This window comes from Myotis davidii, unplaced genomic scaffold (assembly GCF_000327345.1).
Source record: "Myotis davidii unplaced genomic scaffold, ASM32734v1 scaffold481, whole genome shotgun sequence".
NCBI lineage: Eukaryota > Metazoa > Chordata > Mammalia > Chiroptera > Vespertilionidae > Myotis > Myotis davidii.
The window spans coordinates 174448-195039 of NW_006291201.1; the positions used below are offsets into that span (position 1 = coordinate 174448).

At 41.5% G+C, this 20592-nt stretch overlaps 1 protein-coding gene and 1 pseudogene across 3 annotated transcripts in view; both read right to left on the bottom strand.

Annotated features, from left to right (window-relative positions):
- The window catches only part of PHKA1 (phosphorylase kinase, alpha 1 (muscle)), a 243454-nt gene that overhangs the window by 59218 nt on the left and 163644 nt on the right, over window positions 1-20592 (bottom strand). For 2 of the 3 annotated variants that reach the window (XM_006764335.2, XM_006764334.2), the window contains exons 17-21: window positions 15818-15896; window positions 13457-13620; window positions 10744-10920; window positions 8891-8982; window positions 8152-8291 (exon numbers count right to left, since the gene is read on the bottom strand). In XM_006764335.2, coding sequence (XP_006764398.1) covers window positions 8152-8291; window positions 8891-8982; window positions 10744-10920; window positions 13457-13620; window positions 15818-15896 — 652 coding nt within the window. The remainder of the gene's footprint in view (window positions 1-8151; window positions 8292-8890; window positions 8983-10743; window positions 10921-13456; window positions 13621-15817; window positions 15897-20592) is intronic. The other variant, XM_006764336.2, reaches the window with a different exon arrangement.
- LOC102763019 lies at window positions 1040-4064 on the bottom strand (annotated as a pseudogene).

The window sequence follows — 20592 nt, forward strand, 5'->3', positions numbered from 1 at the left end:
TGCCTTTTCAATTTTTCCAGCACCACTTATTGAAGGGGCTTTCTTTTCCCCATTGTATGATTTTGTCTCTTTTGTCAAAAATTAATTGTGTGTATATAATATCTGGGTTTACTTCTGGGCTCTCAATTCTGCTTCATTGATCTGTGTGTGTGTTTCTACCAATACCATGCTGTTTTGATTACTGTTGCTTTATAGTATAATCTGAAGTCAGAGAGAGAGAGATATCTGGCTTTGTTCTCTATTTTCAGGATCACTTTGTCTATTTGGGCGTCTTTTTTGGTTCCATACAAATGTAATAATTTTCTGTTCTCTTTCTTTGAAACATGCCATTTAGATTTTAATTGGGATTGCATTAAATCTGTATATTAGTTGGGTAATATGGCCTTTTTAACAATATTGATTCTTCCATCCATGAACAAAAAATATCTTTCCATTTCTTTGTGTCTTCTTCAATTTCTTTTAATAATGTCTTGTAGTTTTGAGTGTATAGGTCCTTCAAGCCCTTTGTTAAATTTATTCTTGGTATTTTATTCTTTTTGTTGCACTTCCAAATGGAGTTGTAGTTCTCACTTCTTTTTCTGAAATTTCTTTGTTAGTATATAGGAACACAATGGAGTTTTGAACACTATTTTCTATTCTGCAATGTTAGTGTATTTGTTTCTAATAGTTTTTGGTAGAGTCCTTAAGGTTTTCAATATAAAGAATCGTGTCATCTGCAAAAAGTGACATTTTTGCTTCTTCTTTCCTAATTTGGATGCTTTTTATTTTTTTCACTTGCCTGATTGCTCTGACTAGGACTTCTAGAACTATGTTGAGTAAGAGTGGTGAGAGTGGGCATCATTGTCTTGTTCCTGATTTTAGAGGAAAAGCTTTCAGTTTTTCACCATTGAGTATGATATTGGCTGAGGGTTTGTCATATATGGCTTTCAATATGTTGAGGCACTTTCTATACCCATTTTATTAATTGTTATCATCATAAATGGATGTTGTATCTTGTCAAATGCTTTTTCTGCATCTGTTGATATGATCATAAGATTTTTTTATTTTGTTAATGTGGTATATCACATTGATTGATTGGTGTATGTTGAACCAACTTTGTACCCTTGCAATGAATCCCACTTATTCATAATGTATTTTTTTAATGTATTGTTGTATTTTCATCAGAGATACTGGTCTGTAATTTCCTTTTGTGTGTTGTCTTTGCCAGGTTTTGTCATTGGGGAAATGTTGGCCTCATAACATGTGTTAGGAAGTATTGCAGCTCCTTCTATTTTTTTAGAAGAGTTTGGGAAGGCTAGGCATCAAATCTTTGAATGCTTGGTAGAATTCCCTAGTGAAGCCGTCTAGTCCTGGAATTTTACTTTTTTTGGAGGTTTTTGATGGTTGTTTCAATGTCCTTCCTGTTGATTAGTTTATTTAGAGTTACCAATGCTTGGAGTTTCAGTCTAGGAAGGTTATATATTTTTAAGAAGTTGTCCATTTCTTCTACATTTTCAAGTTTGGTGATAGAGTCTTTCATAGCATTCTTGTGTCATTTTTTTGTTTTGTTTTGTTTTGCATTTCTGTGGTGTTCCTTGTAGCTTCTCTTTCATTTCTGTCTTTCTTTTTTTTTTTTTTGATGTTGAAAACCAAAGGTAAAGATTTATTACCCACAAGAGGGTAATCTGCCACGCAGAGCTGCTGACCAAGGCCCCGCACTGTCTATCCTTGAATGTCACCTCTTGTGGCCTGGGGTCTTTGGCTAGGTCTCCGGGAAGCCTGGCCCCTGGGCACAGTCTGTGTTTGGGCAGGTCACTTTGCCAGTTCCTCTGCCACCAACTTGCGCATCTTGTCCTTGAGGTAGGTGCCCTTCTGCAACTCAGATCTGAGGTCCAGCCACTTGTATGGGATGCCCACCACCAGGAATCCAGTGACCAGCACATGGTACTGGACAAGCACAAAACGCCCCAGCAAGTCTTTGCTCTGGCTATTGAAGTTAGGGAACTCCCAGTGCAGGAAGGACAGCCTATTGGCCTTGGTGGCCAGCAGCTGGCTGCCGGAGTGTGGGGTAAGATGTGGGGCCACAAAGTCTCACAGGGGCAGAAACTGGCCTTTAGTGTCCAGCACTACCTCAGTGTCAAGAACTCAGCCATATTGCATAGCCATGGTAAAGTGGCCCATCAGCACCCCCCAGCAGCTCCTTCAGGGTCTCATGCGGCTATTTCTGCAGAGACATCACCTTCCTGTCAGGGGCTGGGGGCCTGGGGACCAAGGCCGAGGCCAGCAGCAGGGGGCCCATGTACTCAGGGTGCTCTAGCCAGGCAGTGGCATTGAGGTGGAACAGCTTCTGAAAGGTGCTCTGACCCTTTGGGGACCCATCACCTCGGAACTGGGTGGGCAACTTGGGGTGGACCACGGCCTGGAGCTCTGAAGGACTAGCCTGCTGCAGCACACACAGGGCCCACAGCATGTCCACCTGTAGGTCTAGGTCCAGGTCTGCCTGCTGACACCCCAGCTTTTCATGCACCAGGCTTGCTCTGGATGGAAGTTCAGGCAGGAGAAGGCCAGAAGCATGTTGCAGAGGTCTGGCATGGGGATGCTCTGGGTTGTGCTCAGGATGTGCTGGGCAAAGGCCTCAAAGAGGGGCAGGTTGAACCACTTGAGGATGGCGAAGGACTTGATGCATCTGGCCACCTCGCCGGACATGAGGCTGGGCATGTGAGGCAGCAGTTCAGCAACCAGGCACTGGAACACCTGGGTCTGGTGGAATTCAAATTTGCCATAGGCATAGGCCAGGTCCAGGAGGACGCCTTTGATAAGGGGGAAGGGCTTCTGGACAGGTGGAAGGAGATGGCCCACAGCAAGGGCACGGACTGCTGGTTCTGAGCTGCCAGCGCCACCAGCTCGTCAGGGCCGAACTGCTCTACCAGATCCAGGCACTTGTCCTCCAGATTGTTCATCAATGACGCCTGTCTTCATCATGAGGGCCACCCGCGTGCGGCCATCCTCGATTTCTGCCCAGTACTACTCCAGGTTCAGGAACAGCTCGGCCAGCAGCTCCTAGGAGCCCTACTCCTACATGTAGGTGGTGCTGAACTCCGCCAGTAAGGACAGGTGCTTGTACTTGAGCTGGTTCATGTGCCAGTGTACCTCCTGTTCCACTGACAGCAGCTCCTTGGAGGCTGCAGGGAGTGCCAGTGTGTAGAAGCTCCAGAGCAGCTTCAGAAGGGTCCCATGCCAGACCACAGTTATCTGACTGTTGATAAGTTGGAGAAGTTGCTGAAAGCAGGCATCCTGTATGAGCGAGCTAGGCTTTGTCCTCTGGCTTCTCAGAGAGCAGGTGAGAGAGCTTGATGAGCACAAGGGCCACATGGCTCTAGTGCAGGCAATGGCGACCACCAAGCAGCTCCAGGAGCTCCTCTGGCCTAGTGGCCTTCTTGATGAGCTCGTTCACCTCCTGGCACTCTGGGGGGTGGTGTTGGGGGCGGTAAACACTTGTTCCTTCACCAGGCGCTGTGACAAGGAAGCTGGGAAGTCGAAAATGGGTGAGGTAGCTGAGGAAGTTAGTCTTATGGGCTACCCTAGTTGGCCAGCTGGAAGCCCAGTAGGGGCTAGATGAGCAGACTCTCTCAGGAGGCACTGGCATCGCTTCACCAAGCGAGCTGCCATGATGGTCTGGGTGGCAGGGTGCTGTTCCAGAAGCTGCTCCAGACCCTCTATGCACTGGTGTTCCCTGTAGCCTCCAAAGAGCTGCTGTTGGTGGAGGTGGAGCAGGAGGCACGCTGGTGCATGCACAGGCTCAAGTACAAGTAATTCCAAGGCCCTAGAAACAGCTCAACAGTTCAGATCCAAAGGCCCCACTCCAAAGGCCCGCCTTCTTGAATGGCAGTCTGCCAGGGCCACCGCCAGCACCACGGCTGACCTCCATGTGTCCCAAACAGAGCACTGCAGGAAGCAAGGCTCACCGTATTTCTCCCTCTCTTTCATTTCTGACTTTGAGTCTTTTTTCTTTTTTCCTTAGTGATTCTAGCCATAACTTTGTCAATTGTATTAATCTTTTCAAATAACCAGCTCTTTGTCGCATTAATTTTTCTATTGTCTTTTTGTTCTCTATTTTGTTTACTTCTGCTCTAATTTTTATTATTTTCTTTCTTCTACTGACTTTGGGCTTTGTTTGTTTTCTTTTTCTAGTTCTTTAAGGTAAAATGTTTAGTTGTTTATTTGAGATTTTTATTGTTTCTTGAGGTAGGTCTGTAATGATACAAACTTCTCTATATTGCTTTCACTGCATTCCACAAGTTTTGATATGTCATACTATCATTTTCACTTATCTCTATATATCTTTTGAAATCCTTTTATTTTCTTTTATTTTTTTAAATCTTTTATTGATTTTTTACAGAGAGGAAGGAAGAGAGATAGAGAGTTAGAAACATCGATGAGAGAGAAACATCGATCAGCTGCAACCAAAGTACATGCCCTTGACTGGAATCGAACCTGGGACCCTTGAGTCCGCAGGCCGGCGCTCTATCCACTAAGCCAAACCGGTCAGGGCCCTTTTATTTTTTTTCTATCTCTTCTTTTTTTTCTTTGTTTAGTAGCATGTTGTTTAATTGCCACATATTTTTGTTTTATTTTTTACTTCATTTTTGCAGTTGATTTCTAATTTCAAAGCCTTGTGGTCAGAGAATATGCTTCACATGATTTCAATCTTCTTGAATTTGTTCAGGCTAGTTTTGTGTCCCAATATATGGTCTATCTTTGAGGGAGGCAAATGTCAGGGTCCACTTTACTGAGTGCTATAGCATGAAACAGGTCAGAAGAGGAGACAAGCCATGGATGGACACAGACTTCTTTGAGGTTTTTTGCTGGAGAGGAATGAGGACTGGCTACCAAGGATGGAGCTCCCAGGGCCTCGAAGGCAGGGTGACAGCCTGGCTTCTGTCCCTCTATACCCAGGAAAGTCCCTGCAGCAGAGCAGGAGCATCTAGGAAGGCCCGCCTTCCTCCCATTGAGCTACTGAAGCCTAGCCTTGCTGTCTGCTCACTTGCAGCAGGAGAAAAATGCCAACCTAAATGTTTATATGACAGGAAGAACAAAGGGAACAGCCTCAGGGTGAGAGGTGTGGTCACCCCGGGAGCAGGGCTGGTTCCAAAGACCTAGGCCAGTCTGCTGAGCTGCACTGGCTGCTCCCTGTGCCACAGCCTAGGGGCTGCAGGGAGGGTGGGCCTATAGCCAGCTAAGCACCTGGACCAGAGGATACTGACCGGCAGAGGTTTTAGCTTCTGGCTTTTATTGGTTCCTTGTTTTCTCAAATCTAGCATTTAAAAAGTCACCTGAGCTGGTGGTTTTATCACAGGGGAGGTGGGGGTGGGCAAACATTCATTCAGGAGTAGGCCACCAACGGTGTATGATGGGTTCTTCACTTGTAGCGCCAGGCCAAGAGGCTAGCAGCTAGCGCCACACTGATGGTCAGAATGAACTGGAGGGTGGGCTTGCTTAGCACAGGCAAAACTATTCAGAAAGGGCAGTTGCTGCCCTCCAGGCTACCTTTGTCTTGTTTACTAGTAGCAGCATAATAAGGGCATTTATGTACATCTCTTTTCCCATTGTACACAGGGAGCACATCTTTATCCCTAGCTGCCTTGAGAATTCTTTCTTTGTCATTAATTTTTGACAGTTTTAATATAATTTGCCTTGGAGAAGACCCTTTTGGCTTGAGATATATAGGTGTTCTGTTTGCTTCATCTATAAGAGAATCTAGTTGTTTCCATAGGTTTGGGAAGTTTGCATTGATTATTTTGCTAATGTGCTCTCTGTTCCATTTTCTCACTCATCTTTTTCCGCTATACCTGTTATTCTTACATTGCTCTTTCTGATGAAGTCAGATAGTTCTTATAGAGTTCTTTTTTAAACTCTCAAACCTCTCTCTTCTTCCACCTTAGTCATTTTTAGATTTCTATATTTGATATCACTAATTCTTTCCTCCATTTGGTTTGCTCTATTTCCTATTCTGACTAGTTCATTCTTCATCTCTTTTATTGAGTTCTTCACCTCCAAAATTTCCATTTTTTAATAGTTTTAATCTTTTTGGTAAAGCAATCCTTTAGTTCATTGATTTTATTTCTGAGTTCATTATAGTACCTTGCTGAGCTTTTATTTTGAGGTTTTGGGTTTTTTTTCAGAACTGCATCTTGAATTGTTGGTAATTTAAGTCACATATTTCCATGTCTTTAAGTTCAATTTCTGCATATTTTTCTCCTTTTTTTTTTAACTACAATGTTACCTTGGTTACTCATGGTGTCTGATGGATTCTTTCTTAGCTTAGGTATTTACAGGAATAAAATCTGCTTTTATAAAAAATTAAATGTATTGGCGTGACATTGGTTAATAAAATTATATAGGTTTCAAATGTACAATTATTCTATTGTACATCATCTGTATATTGTACCATGTGTTCATCACCCCAAGTCAAGTCTCTTTCCACCACCATCTATTTGACCCCCTTTACCCTTTAATACCTCTCCCAACTCCACTTACCCTCTGGTAACCACTATACTGCTATCTTTGCCTATGAGTTGTTGTTTTTTATTGTCTTGTTTGTTCATTTGTTGCTTTTAGTTTTTTTATATCCCACATATGAGTGAAATCATGTGGTTCTTATTTCTGACTTATTTCTGACTTATTTCGCTTAGCATGACAATCTCAAGGTCCATCCATGTTGTCACAAATGGCAGTATTTCATCTTTTCTTATGGCTGAACAATATTATATTATATATATGTACCACAGTCTTTAAATCCAATCATCTACCAAAGGATACTTGGGTTGTTTCCATGTCTCGGCCACCAGGAATAATGCTGCATAGGAGTGCATATATCTTTATGAATAAACTAGACACCGGGTGCACGAATTCATGCATGACTGGGGTCCCTCGGCCTGTCCCGCGATTGGCACCAATCAGGGGGGCCAGCCTGCCAGGGGGAGGAACCATAGGCGGCCGGCCGGGGGGAGGGACCATGGGAGGTTGGCCCCAGCAGCAAGCTAACCAATGGAGACTGCAAGGAATGGGACTCCCTCCTCCCTCCTGTCTGGGTCCAGGGTGAGTGTGAATGAGATTTGTGGCTGTCAGGGCCCTAGCAACAAGCTAAGGCACAGCTGATTCCACAAGTAATTGGGCTCCCGCCTCCCTCCTGTCTGGGTCTGGGGTGTGGGTGAACCAGATTCAGGGCTGTCAGGGCTCCAGCAGCAAGGTCTGGGACAGTGCACTTCATAGTTACCAGACAGTCATCCAGTCGTTTTGGTCATAACAGTCACTTAGATATATATATATATAGATAGATAGATAGATAGAGATAGAGATAGAGATAGAGATAGAGATAGAGATAGAGATAGAGATAGAGATAGAGATATAGATATAGATATAGATATAGATATATTCAGTTTTAGGTAGATACCTAGAAGAGTGGTGGCTGGGTCATATGGTATGAAATCTGCTTTTTAGGAAGTACCTGACACTTCACTATTTAGCAGGTGAGAAGGAGAGTTTTTTGTTTGTTCATTTGTTTTCCAGTAGGTGAAGTGCAAGTTTTCATTTTTTCTTATTGCCCTGCTAAGGCTTCTGTTATTTGTGTGGGGCCTGTTGCCTTGGCTAAGGAAAATGCCCCCATATTCCCTGGGATGGGGTGTCCCCTCAGTATCAGGGCAGCACCCTTGTGGGGAAATGTGGCAGATGATGGGGCTCAGGCCCAGTGCTGCTTCTTGCAGTTAGATGCTGCCAGAAGTGCTGTACTACCCAAGGTGTCCCAGGTGCTTTCATTAGGCTCTGCTGGGATGGATGGGGGTTGAATAGGCAGGGACAGGCCTGTTTGTACATTTTTGGCCTTGTTCTATCCCAGTAATGGTGGCTACCAGACCTCAGCAGCCACAATTCTGAATCTCCATCCCTGTCACTGGGTTTAGCCATTGTTTGCACCTGCCTCTCAGGCAGAAATGTTCCTACCACTTGTGAGGTAGGCATAATCCAACTTTTATAAATGAGGACAGTTGAGGCTTTGAGGTTACAAAACTGTATTCAAATCTAGATCAGTGAGACTCCAAAGCTATGCTATATTTACTATACTATTCTTTCTCTCCATATGAACATTAAAGTAGATTGATAACATCCATCACTTACTTCATAGTATATAGCATGTAGAGGATATCAGCTTGTCCCTGGAAGCTGGAGGTCTCCTTTAACTGTAAAACCAGTGCTTTGAAGTCCACCTCCCCAGACTGGTCTCTTGGAAGATGTATTTCTACACGAACTGAGGGAACCTTTAGTTTGAGAAACGGTAAAAAAATTAAGTCCACAAGTGCTCAACTTAAATATTGCCCTAGAGCAGTGATGGGGAACCTTTTGAGCTCGGCGTGTCAGCATTTTGAAAAACCCTAACTTAATTCTGGTGCCGTGTCACATATAGAAATTTTTTGATATTTGCAACCATAGTAAAACAAAGATGTATATTTGATATTGATTTTATATATTTAAATGCCATTTAACAAAAAAAATCAACCAAAAAAATGAGTTCGCATGTCACCTCTGACACGCGTGTCACAGGTTCGCCATCACTGCCCTAGAGTGTTGATCCTTTCATCTCTAAACTTTTCCCATAAGAATTTGTTAAATTTTGATGAAAATTAAACAAAAAAAATGAAACCTTCAACACATATGATAAACAATTTAGATTTCATAAAGCCCGGCTAGAAAAACTTGCCCATTTTAAAAGTGAACTGAAAAGGTCATGTATCTTCACCAGGGTAGGATTTTGCCTATCACCAGTTGGTAGCAGAAACCATAATGGCTAGTTCTGTTATTTTCCATTAGGATAGCATTTTGCAAAAAGCTGATAGAAAAACCTCATGTGCAAGTTTACCTGGTCCTCTTGTGGGGGAGGAGGTGAGTCAAGTAAGTTGAATAAAGGCCGGGAAGCCTGAACTATCTTTGCAGGAAGATACATGTGAACATCTGCAAAAGGTTGACATTTATGATAAAGGTTAGATAATTAGAAGACTAACAAAAATTCACAGTTGATCTCAACAATGAAGTTACATATGTTTGGTTCTTTATAGAAGTTTATCGTTCTGGGTAACATCAAAGAAAAGAAATATAGAAATCAAATAATGTAAAGAATGTTCAACCAATCAAGAAACATTTTTGAATGGAATGTCCAGAATTGTAGCATCAGCTGATATTAAAGTCTTAAAATGTAACCAATACCACAATGGTACTATCACTGATGCTTTGGGAATATACCATGTATCACAGAAAGAACCCAGTTATGTTTTACATTTCCTGGACTTCCCTAGGAAAATATCTGGCTGCTCACAATGGGATTTCCTTGAGAATAGATAAATAGATGATCCTATCTAGGGAATCAAAATATGTAGTGGCTGATCAACTTTGAGATATTCTTAAGAGTTTTACTTACAATCCATTGTTGAAATACTTACCATGTATTTCTACATGAGGAGAGACTCTAAGGAGAGACTCTCTTTTCATTTTCAGCATTTACAGATACAGAAATAGAGATTCAGAGCTCAAATAACTGTTCAAGCAAGCAAGTAATAGAGCTGAAAATTAAGCTCAAGTTTTGTGATTCATAATCTAAAAGTCTAACTTAATAAAGTTTATTTCTTCACATAAGCCCTTTGTCAATGAAGCTTACTTGAAGGGAATTCTAAGCTTTCCCTTATTCTAAATGTTAAATGATTCTCCAATGTTCATGTTTTAATATATTTGGTTAGTAATGATCAATAAAATTTTAGACAGCAAGAGCATGCATCTCAATCATTCTCATCACCTGTAAATGTTAACATTAAGTCCTTCAGGTGTGGCCAATAATCAATCACTTCTGTCCCTCACATGAAGCTACTACAGAGGCATTGAACACTCTTGGGACCATGACTAGTATTCTGGCAATGTGTCTAAAAGACATTTTCCACTACAAATACTACTGAAGGAGGGTAGTGGGCATGGAGAGGTGAATGGCAAAGTTGTTGAAGAATGAGTGCTATAGTTGATAAACAGCTCTACACTGCTGGACCAACTGACTATAAAAGTGACAGCTGGCCAAAGGGAACCAGATGTAGTTTACTTAAGGGAGAATATCTCCTTTTCCATTGCAAGGCACTCTTGTAATAGCTTGCAATGCTTTCTCTTTAAATAAAATTATTACCAACAGAAAAAATACTTTCCACCATTTTGATATTTTTATCTTACAATTAACTATGCCCCAAGTCTCTTATTTTGTCTCTTCTCACTATGTAACTAGTTAAGCCAGACTACATAGCACTATATACAGCAAAATCATACCTAATTCATTAATTTTACAAATATTTGAGCATCTAATATGTTCTCAGTACTATCAAAGGTACTTGGGATGAAGCAGTGAACAAAAAACAAAGTTCCTGCTCAGCCAGAGTGGCTCGTGGTTGAGCATCGACCTATGAACCAAGAGGTCACAGTTCGATTCCTGGTCAGGGTACATGCCCAGGTTGGAAGCTCCATCCGCAGTAGGGGGTGTGCAGGAGTCAGCCAATCAATGATTCTCTCTCATCATTGCTGTGTCTATCTCTCGCTCCCTCTCCTTTCCTCTCTCTGAAATCAATAAAAACCATATAAAAAACAAAACAAAGTTCCTGCTTATACTGTAATAAATGCACCTTCCCATATACTGGGCTTCACATCATCCTGTACCTGACTCCAGTGAGTCCTGGCATTACTCACTTTGTACATGCAGCTCCGTGGCCTTGGTCACCAAGGACATTATATCACAGGTTGTTTGTACAGCAGTTCGGAACCGATCTAGCCCTCCCTTCTGTGAGGTAGGGGCTAGTTTAGGATGGGGAGCAGTGTGCGCCAAAAGGTGATCTAAATAACGAGCAACGTCATCACCACAGTGAGCTGCAAGGTTAGTGGGGAGAGGGTGAAAAGAAAAAAGTGAACCTTTTATTTACATCACAATTTAACCCACCAAACAGAATGACTGAATTATGTGACCACAACATAGCACCAGAAGTAGGTTGTTTTAGCTCATGGAGTAAAAAGTGTGTGATCATTATATAAACTCATAGCTTTACCATTTAAAAAACTATGGTCATTTACCAGGACCCACCTGTTCTTCAACTTTTCTGAGACAATATTAGGGCCCCTGGAAGCAGTATGATGTTAATATAGGAGCGTTGGTGCAAGCATTTCATATGCAAGCATATAATGATAGTGGTGGTGATAGTGATGGTGGAGAAGGAGCAGAATAAGGTCCTTTGAGTCTCACTGGTATGATGAGGCTTTTGTGGGGAAGGGCAAAAATCTTCCAGTAAACATTGAGCCTAGCTAAAAACAGACAGATTCCACAAATGGCAAGCTACAACTGCTAACGACAATAAAGTCTCTGTGTGGCATTGGTGTTGAAAGGACTACTAGCCACACATTTGTCTTTTTAGTCACCTCATTCATTTATTCACCAAATATTTATTGCCTACTGTGTACCACTAGGTATACTAGATGCTGAGTTCTCAGTGGTGAAGAACACAGATATAGTCCCTATGCTCTTGGGCTCCCCCTCTTTCACATACATTATCTCTGGCCATGGATAATGGAAATAAAAATATGCATATACCCTGTGGATGCTTAACATCTCAGACTTTACATGAACATTCACAACTTTTATAATTGGAAAAGCACAGTGTTTGGATCAATACTGAAATCTTCTAGGTCAGTGGTTGGCAAACTCATTAGTCAACAGAGCCAAATATCAACAGTACAACGATTGAAATTTCTTTTGAAGCCAAATTTTTTAAACTTAAACTATATAGGTAGGTACATTGTTATTAACTTAATTAGGGTACTCCTAAGGCTTACAAAGAGCCACACTCAAGGGGCCAGAGAGCCACATGTGGCTCGCGAGCCACAGTTTGCTGACCACAGTTCTAGGTCATTTATGCATCAACTGGTTTTTTAAAAAATAATCTTTGGTGATCTCTTAAGATGTCTTTCTGTACTCTGATGTGACTAATGGGAACTAGCAAAACTGTAAGAATGGGAACTCATACTCAGGGATATCTTAATGACAAATATTATAACCTTGAATACAATCTAGATTCTTCGGTGGAGGATTATAAAAATATGGACTTGAAATGAATGTAACTAATATATATTGTATACCAATTATACTTAAAAAAAAGAATCTGGAGAGAAGTGCTCTTCTCATATAAGGGCTGGCAAGCTATAGACACATCCATTGTGAAACCATGAATGAGTAAATTCAGAGAGGAAAAAGTGACTCAGAATGCATATCAAATTCAGTAACACATATTATTAAAAACATATATTTTAGAAATTAATCTAAGAGAATGTTTCTACATATGAAAATCCCAATTGCCCATGGAATAGCAAAGGACCTCAATATATAATCATTCTTGTCTGGTTTTCAAAATAGTTCAGCTTATGCCAAGCTAGATATCATGACTATTGCTACCTTTGATAACAGGAAATAACCTTATATTTAATGCACTTTCCCAACAAAGAAATTCATACTACTTTAGATCTTATAAAAACAAGCACAGGTTGAATTAAATGGTACTTTGGTGAATAAATACTGAGCCCAAACAAGAAAATATTCCTTCTGACTGCTATTGTGTTGGTCTATTATATATGAGATTATGCTTTGCTACCACATTGAGGAATGCTAATTTATTTATATGTTCTTTTCTCTTTATTTCTTAAGATAAAGAAATTAGCTGCTTTAATATATAGGCTAACATTTAAATACTCAGACAAATCATGTTTTAGTTAGAAGAATAATTTGCTCCTATTGCCCCTTTGCCTTTGGGATTCAAGCCTGGTAATGCTTGCCCTGCCTAGGTCAGTATTTTAACACTTTGGGGTTCTTTTTAGACATTTTTAATTATGCCCCCATGATGTTTTCTAACTGTCATCTTAGTATTCCTAAAAACCAATTAGATGCTGTTGTGCTTTATTTGTCTAGTTTGTAATATAAAAAAGCAACATGCATAATACTGAATAGGTTTGGTTTTTTTTGCAAGCTATGCAGTCCTCTGAGATTCTAAAGTGCCCATATACTATTATATATAAAAAGCACTCTAAGCAGTAGTGTACATGTATAGTTTGATTAAATATCTCTCACTCATCACTGCTTCCTGTCATTTTGAAATCTCTAGCCATTTTATATGCCCAGCAGAGAACTCTTCCCTAATCTTAGTAAAGGATAGTCCAATTTCATAGTCCACAATCATAACAGGGATATTAGTCCAGAAACCAAAGGTAAGTAGGAGGATGAAAAGTAAAGCCAAACAAAAAGTAGGTGTATTAAATAGAGACTGCTGTAAGACCGCTGGCAGTGAGGTATAGTAAGGAGGATACACAGCAATAGTTTGTATTCTTGTCCAGCAAAGCCAGTGACTTTATGAAGCCTTCTTACCATTACTGGTTGAATCATAGCTATTCATCCAGTCACAGGATTCTAGCTCACTATAGTCATTGTAATCTTCACTGTACAGCTTACTTTCAGGTCCAGGGTCCATGAAACTCAAATGCGTGCAGCAAGATGTTGTCAAAAACTCTGATAATTTACCTGTTTGAACTCTGACAATTAGAAGGTAAATAGAAAACAGAAAATCAGAGAAAAATGCTTTTTAAGACAATACAATTTAGTGAAAAAGGATATCCAGAATGTTATATTAGGGTATTACTAATGTTTATACATTAGTATAAATTATATAAAAGTAAAATTTTACTGCACTCCTAGGTACAGTGCATTGTATGTTACGGTACTATGTTAACAAAAACTACAATTATGAGTTCACAATCCACCAGATCAGTTTGGCTTTCTTTCACTGCTATGCTGCTCTGTTGATAACTATGCCAAACATCTGGCCAAAATTTCCATTGGCTACCAGAGAAGCTAGGACAGAATGAAGAAAAACTATCACTAATCCATCACACATCATTAAAAAATACTAATAAAAACCATTTTGAAAATAAAAAGATGGTATTAGAAAATTTTATAAATTATAATAGACTAAATCATATCCTTCCCTACTTATAAAGCCAATTGCAAAGCCCAAAGGGAAAGTCAATAGTACTGATTTTCTAAAGAAGCTAGTTTGAAGGGGCTCCCAATGGCCAGATCTTGTATAATTTGAACACTGAAATAAATAATTACTGGAATGGAGCATGATATAATAAACAAAAAAAATCCATAAATCTATGCTGACACTAAAACTACAAAATAAAAGGGTAGGGGAAAGTTATTTTTTAAGAGAAAGGTTCCAAATAGTAAATGTACACAGAATGATAGAAACAGAATCATCATTTTACCACTCCAGTAATAATAAATGATTATCAATGGAAGGTAAGACCATTTGGTGAAAGACTGATGGACAAAGGATGTGGAAAAACCTGAGAGATACCACTTTAACCAAATTGAGAGGCATTCTGCAAAATAACCGACCTTCTGTCTTCAAAACTGTAATGAAAGATTATCAAAAGATTGGGGAATTGTACATTAAAAGACATCACCCTGGTTGGGTAGCTCAGTTGGTTACAGCATTGTCCCCATATGCCAAGGTTTGGGTTTGATCCCCATACATACAAGGATCAGGCAATGAAACAACATCTCTCTCTCTCTCTCTCTCTCTCTCATAAAAAAAGAACACATCAAGGAGGTAAATAACTAAATGCCAATGTGTGATCTTTGATTGGATCTGGGAGTAGAAAAACAGCTATGGGAAAACATTATTGGGACATATTGAGGATTTTGAATATGAGCTCTATATTAGACAACAGTATTGTATCAGTAATAAATTTTCTGAGGGTGATGATTATATTGCAGTTATGTATGAGAATACCCTTGTTCTTAGAAGACAGAAACTGATTTAGGGAAGAAGAGTTGTGATGTTTCTGGTTAACTCTCACAGAGTTCAGCAAAAAAAAAGTCTGTGTATGTGTGAGTGAGAGAAGGGGTGGGAGAGAGAGAGAGAGAGAGAGAGAGAGAGAGAGAGAGAGAGAGAAAGATAGAGAAGAAGGAAGGGAGGGAGGAGTGGAAGGAAGGGCAGGGGGAGAGAGAAATTTTCAATATGATTTCTGTTAGCTTGAAATTTTTCAAAAATAAAAACTTAGGGAAAAAGAAAAAAAAGCAGCCAGAATTGAATAGTCCAATAACCATATTTTAAAGAATAAGTTTTCTTGTTCATTGAATTGTTAAGTTCTAGGCAAAGGTCATGGTGAGGAAAAATTCCAATGTTTCTATATAACATTCAGTTTCTTCATTCAAGCTATCAAACACAAGCTTCTCTGAATAGGATGAGGTCTTTATTAAAGATACATAGAAAGACTATCATGCTAACTGAAATAAATCAGACAGGAAAATTTAAGGACCATATGATTTCACTTATATATGGGATACAAAACTAAAAGCAAAAAATGAACAAACAAGAAAAATAAACAAAACAAAAACATATAGACACAGACCACAGTATGGCGGTTACCAGGAGGTATGGGGGGGGGATGCGCTTAGGAAAGGGTAACGGCAGTCAAATATATGGTGACGGAAGATGATTTGCTTTGTATGGTGGGCACACAATGCAATATACAGATGATGTATCAGAATTTTACACTTGAAACCTATATAATCTTATTAACCAATGACACCTCAATAAATTTAATATAAAACTGCAGCTATAAAAAATGATACACAGAAAGGCATAACAAGTTTACAATTACTGTCCCCAGCTTCCAAGTTTCATTTCATTTCACTAAAGAGTATGTAGAGATCACTTACCTTGCCCCACCAAAATAGCCATCCTGCATTTTTCGGAGTGCTGCCAGGATACTTGAATTCAAGCTGGTTCCATCTTCATCTTGAAGAGAATTTTAAAACAATCTTTGTTGTTTTAACTTTTAAATAAGGGGAAGCTTTCACTTATTTTAAACCAATAGTCTGGGTTGAGGATGATACAAATTAGACACTCCACACTGACCACCCTACATTTCAACAATTCATCTGAAAGCCAGCAATACTGTAGAATGGGCAATTGGTAAGCGATGATGACCAATAGACAGAGTTCCTCAAAGACAGTCCATATCTTATTTATCATAAATATTTAGCACAGAACCTGATGGCAGAACACTTGACTTGGATGCTTTCAATAATAGCAGCAACCATTTGTTGAATGTTATGTGCCAAGAACTGTGCTAAATATTTTATATAATACTAGAGGCCCAGTGCACAAAAATTTGTGCACTTGGGGAGGTCGCTCAGCCCGGCCTGTGCCTTTTCCCAGTCTGGGACCCCTCGGGCGATGTCCACCTACTGGCTTAGACCCGCTCCCCAGGGGATCAGGCCTAAACTGGCAGTCTGACATCCCTCTGGCAGCCCGGGAGCCTTCAGGGGATGTCCACTTGCCAGTGGGGAGCAGGCCTAAACTGCAGTCAGACATCCTTAGCGCTGCTGAGGAGGCGGGAGAGGCTCCCGCCACCACCACTGTTCTGGCAGCCATCAGCCTGGCTTGTGGCTGAGCAGAGCTCCCCCATGTGGGAGCACACTGACCACCAGAGGGCAGTTCCTGCATTGAGCATCTGCCCCCTTGTGGTCAGTGTGTGTCATAGTGACCAGTCATTCCCAGTCATTCTGCTGTTAGGGTCAATTTGCATATTACCCTTTTATTATATAGGATTATGCTATCTAATAAGCTTTGGTTTAGGTGTGTAGGCATAAAAATATTTAGAAGACTAACAACAATTATCTGACACTACATGAAGGAGATCATATTACATATATTCTTTTGTGATCCACTTTTTGTAACGTATCCTTTGTAAAAGCTAAAAATTATTTCATAGCAGACATTTAGACCATTTTTATAATGTAAGTACACAGTAAGGAAGATCATTGTACCTACATCTATATGAACTAATTATACTATCTCCTTAGGGGAAATTCTTACAAGTAGAACTGTTAGGTCAAAGGAAACACAAAACATTTTATGAAGATTGAGAAATTGCTCACTAAAAAAGTGGAGTCAATTATATTTCCATCACTAGTATAGAAAGTGACTGTTTCCCCATACCTTTAACAATAATAGACATTAATAATTTCTTTAATCTGTATGTAGTATGTTTAAAAAGATACTTTAATTTTATTACTAGCAAGACTGATCATGTTTTCATGTATATACTGATCATTTCCATTTCTTTTATGAATTGCCTGTTCATGTCCTTTCCCCATGTTTCTATTAAGTAATTTATCTTTTTTTTCCAATCCATCGAATATGATTTCACTTGTATGTGGGATACAAAACTGAAAGAAACAAATGAACAAACAAGAAAAACAAGCAATATATGCACCTCTATGTTCATAGCAGCCCAATTTATAATAGCTAAGATTTGGAAACAGCCTAAGTGCCCATCAGCAGATGAGTGGATTAGAAAACTGTGGTACATCTACACAATGGAATACTACTCTGCTGTAAAAAAGAAAGAACTCTTACCATTTGCAACAGCAAGGACGTACCTGGAGAGCCTGATGCTAAGTGAAATAAGCCAGTCAGATAAAGATAAGTATCACATGATCTCACTCATGTGTGGTATATAATGAACAACATAAACTGACGAATTAAAACAGATCCAGAGACATAGAAGCATCGAACAGACCATGGAGCCTCAGAGGGAAGACAGAGGAGGGTGGGAGGTGGGATTAAGAGATCAACCAAGGGACTTGTATGCATGCATATAAGTATAACCAAAGGACACAGACAGTAGGGGGTGGGGAGAGGTCAATGGGGGGGGGGAGGAGACATATGTAATACTTTCAACAATGAAAAGAAAAATTTCCAAAAAGCAAAGCTATGAAGTGTTATGCATAATAAATGCTCATTTGTATGATGTCATATTAATAAAGTACAAACATTTTCATGTCTGAAAAAAAAGAGACATACAAGCATGAACAGATTGTTGACCTGAGAGGGAAGGCTGGGTAGGATGGGTGGGAAGAGCACAACCAATGAGCTTGTATGAATATATGCATAACCCCTGGGCACAGAAAACGGGGTGGTGGGGATTTGAGGGGGGGATGGGAGCAGGCTGGAAGAGGTTAATGGTGGAAATAGGAGGACCTATGAAATACTTTCAACAGTAAAGATTTAGGCCAGAACAGCGTGTGCCAGCGGCTCCACCCGAGACCCCAGTGGAGTGCTGGGCGAGGGGGGGGGGCGGGGAGGTCGTCCAGTGAATCCCACTGGTCCCCAACCCCGGGAGCGCCCCCGGGCCCCAGGCTGCCACAGATGCTTGATGGAGGCTTCGGGCCGCAGGGGCTCGCTGCAGGCAGGCAAGGCTGCGGGCTCCCAGCTGGAGACCAGCCTGCTGGGTCGCGCTGCTGGGGCTCCTCTGGGGCCCCCCAAGTACCCCACCGTGGAGGGCGAGGAGCCGCAGCCTCCGAGGGGCCTTGCCGGGCCCAGCACCCACGCTGGTCTCGGGGTCCTGCCGCCGCTGGCGCTCCACGGCAAAGATCGACGCAGCCCACAGGCGTTGTGGCCAACCCCGCAACCCGGCTGCCGGGTCCGGCCCTTCCCGGTCTGCTCCTCAGCGCTGGTCACTCTACAGCTGCACAGACAGCGACTCTGAGTGCTTGGCAGGGAGCCCAGGACCCCTAGAACGCCGAAGTCCTGCGGGCAGCGAGGGAGGTGGCTAAGGGGAGAGTGAATCCAGTGTCAGCAAGGGGCCTCATGTGGCCTCAATAGCTGGTGGCCTCTACCACAGCTTCCAGGCCTGGAGGTGGTGTGGGTGGAGGGGCGCCCGCTAGCCACGCCAAAGTCTTTGTGAAGACGAAAGCTTCCCGCGCTCAAGAAAAAGATACTGAGGGTTCTCTTGAGGTCATGACTACAGTATGGGTTAGGGGGTTTGCTTGTGCTCCCCACTTCATAGCCTCTGCACCATCACACTCCCAATCACCAGGCCTTCAACACCTCCCTTCCAAAAGCCACCATTTTCTTGGCTTCCAAAGACCCTTCCTTGCTGCACCCATCCACTGCGGTCTTGGTTGAAAAGGCTCCCCCTCCACCATAGGGAGAAATGGCGGAGGAGCCCTGTTTGACCCACTTCAGCTGATGGCCCGGTTCTGCAGCCTGTGGGCAAGAAAGTTCCCTTTCTCTGAACCTCACAATCTTCTTCTGTACTATGGGTGTACTATGGTATGCTGAAGGGGGAATTCAGTGTGAATTTCCCCATTTAGTAGGTGTATTGGTTAATAATGCAGATTTTGTAATCAAAGAAAACATGATAATTTCAAGAGAAACATTAAAAGTGCATTATTCAAAGTAATGTCCATCCCTAGTTACACATTTCCCCCATATTTCAGGTAATTTGTGGATACTGTTCCAATAGAACTTTTCGTGTTTTGAGGCAAACCATTCAGAGACCCAATTTTCCACTTCTTCATACATTTTGAAGTGTTGCTCAGAAAGTGCATGTGCCATTGATCAGAACAAGTGGTAATCTGAAAGAGCGAGGTCTGGTGAATACGGTGGGTAGGTTAATACTTCCCAGGCAAGATCTTTTAATGTGTCTTTAACTGGTTTTGAAGTGTGTAATGGTGCGTCATCATGAAGCAAAATTACTTTGCCATGTCTTCTGGCCCATTCTAGTTGTTTTATGATCAAAGCCTGGTTCAAATTGATTATTTGTTGTCAGTAGTGATCAGTATTAACGGTTTCACCTGGTATTAGAAGCTTATAATACACCACACCTTCCTGATCCCACCAAATGCAGAGCGTTATCTTCTTTCTGAAGCAATTTGGCCTTGCAGTCGATGTTGATGGTTGACCTGGATCAACCCATGATTTTGTGTATTTGGGATTCTCAAAATAAATCCACTTTTCATCACCAGTCACAATTCTATGCAAAAAAGACTTCCTTTTGTGCCGTTGAGGCAACATTTTACTGATGACTTTTTGGTTTTCCATTTGTCCTTTGTTCAGTTGATGGGGCACCCTTCCTTCCTTTAAGATCTTTCCCATTGGCACAACCACTTCAAAAATACAACTGAAAGACAAAACGAACATCATCCAGAACCACAGGAAGGCTGGCTGAGTGGAAATTCTACAACTAGAAGGAAAGAGAAAAGCACACTGAGACTCAGAGGAGGTGCGAAAGTAAAGTGCAGAGGTATGGAGGCACACGTGGAAAGGGCTGGCAACTGAGGACCCGATTGTCTTTTTCAATCGGGAGGGAGTCTCAAGCTCCCGACTGCTCTGAACTCCAGCTCCAGACGAGTCTCTGGGGACCCAGACTCATACAGGGAGAAACTGGACTGTCTGGCATCCGTCCGAACTCGAGAGCGGCTTTCTCTCAGAGGTGCTTACACTGATTACCAGGACACTGAGACACGGGACCTCTTAGGGTAGGATTGAGGATCAGCCATAGCTGTTTGCTCCGCCCTGTTGATTCGAGAGACCCTGGCCCACCCAAGCTGTGCGCAGAGGCTTTTGCATAAAAGCCTGGCCCTTTGCAATATGAAAATTACCTAACAAACTGAAGCTGGGTCAGAGAGAACAAGAACTTCTA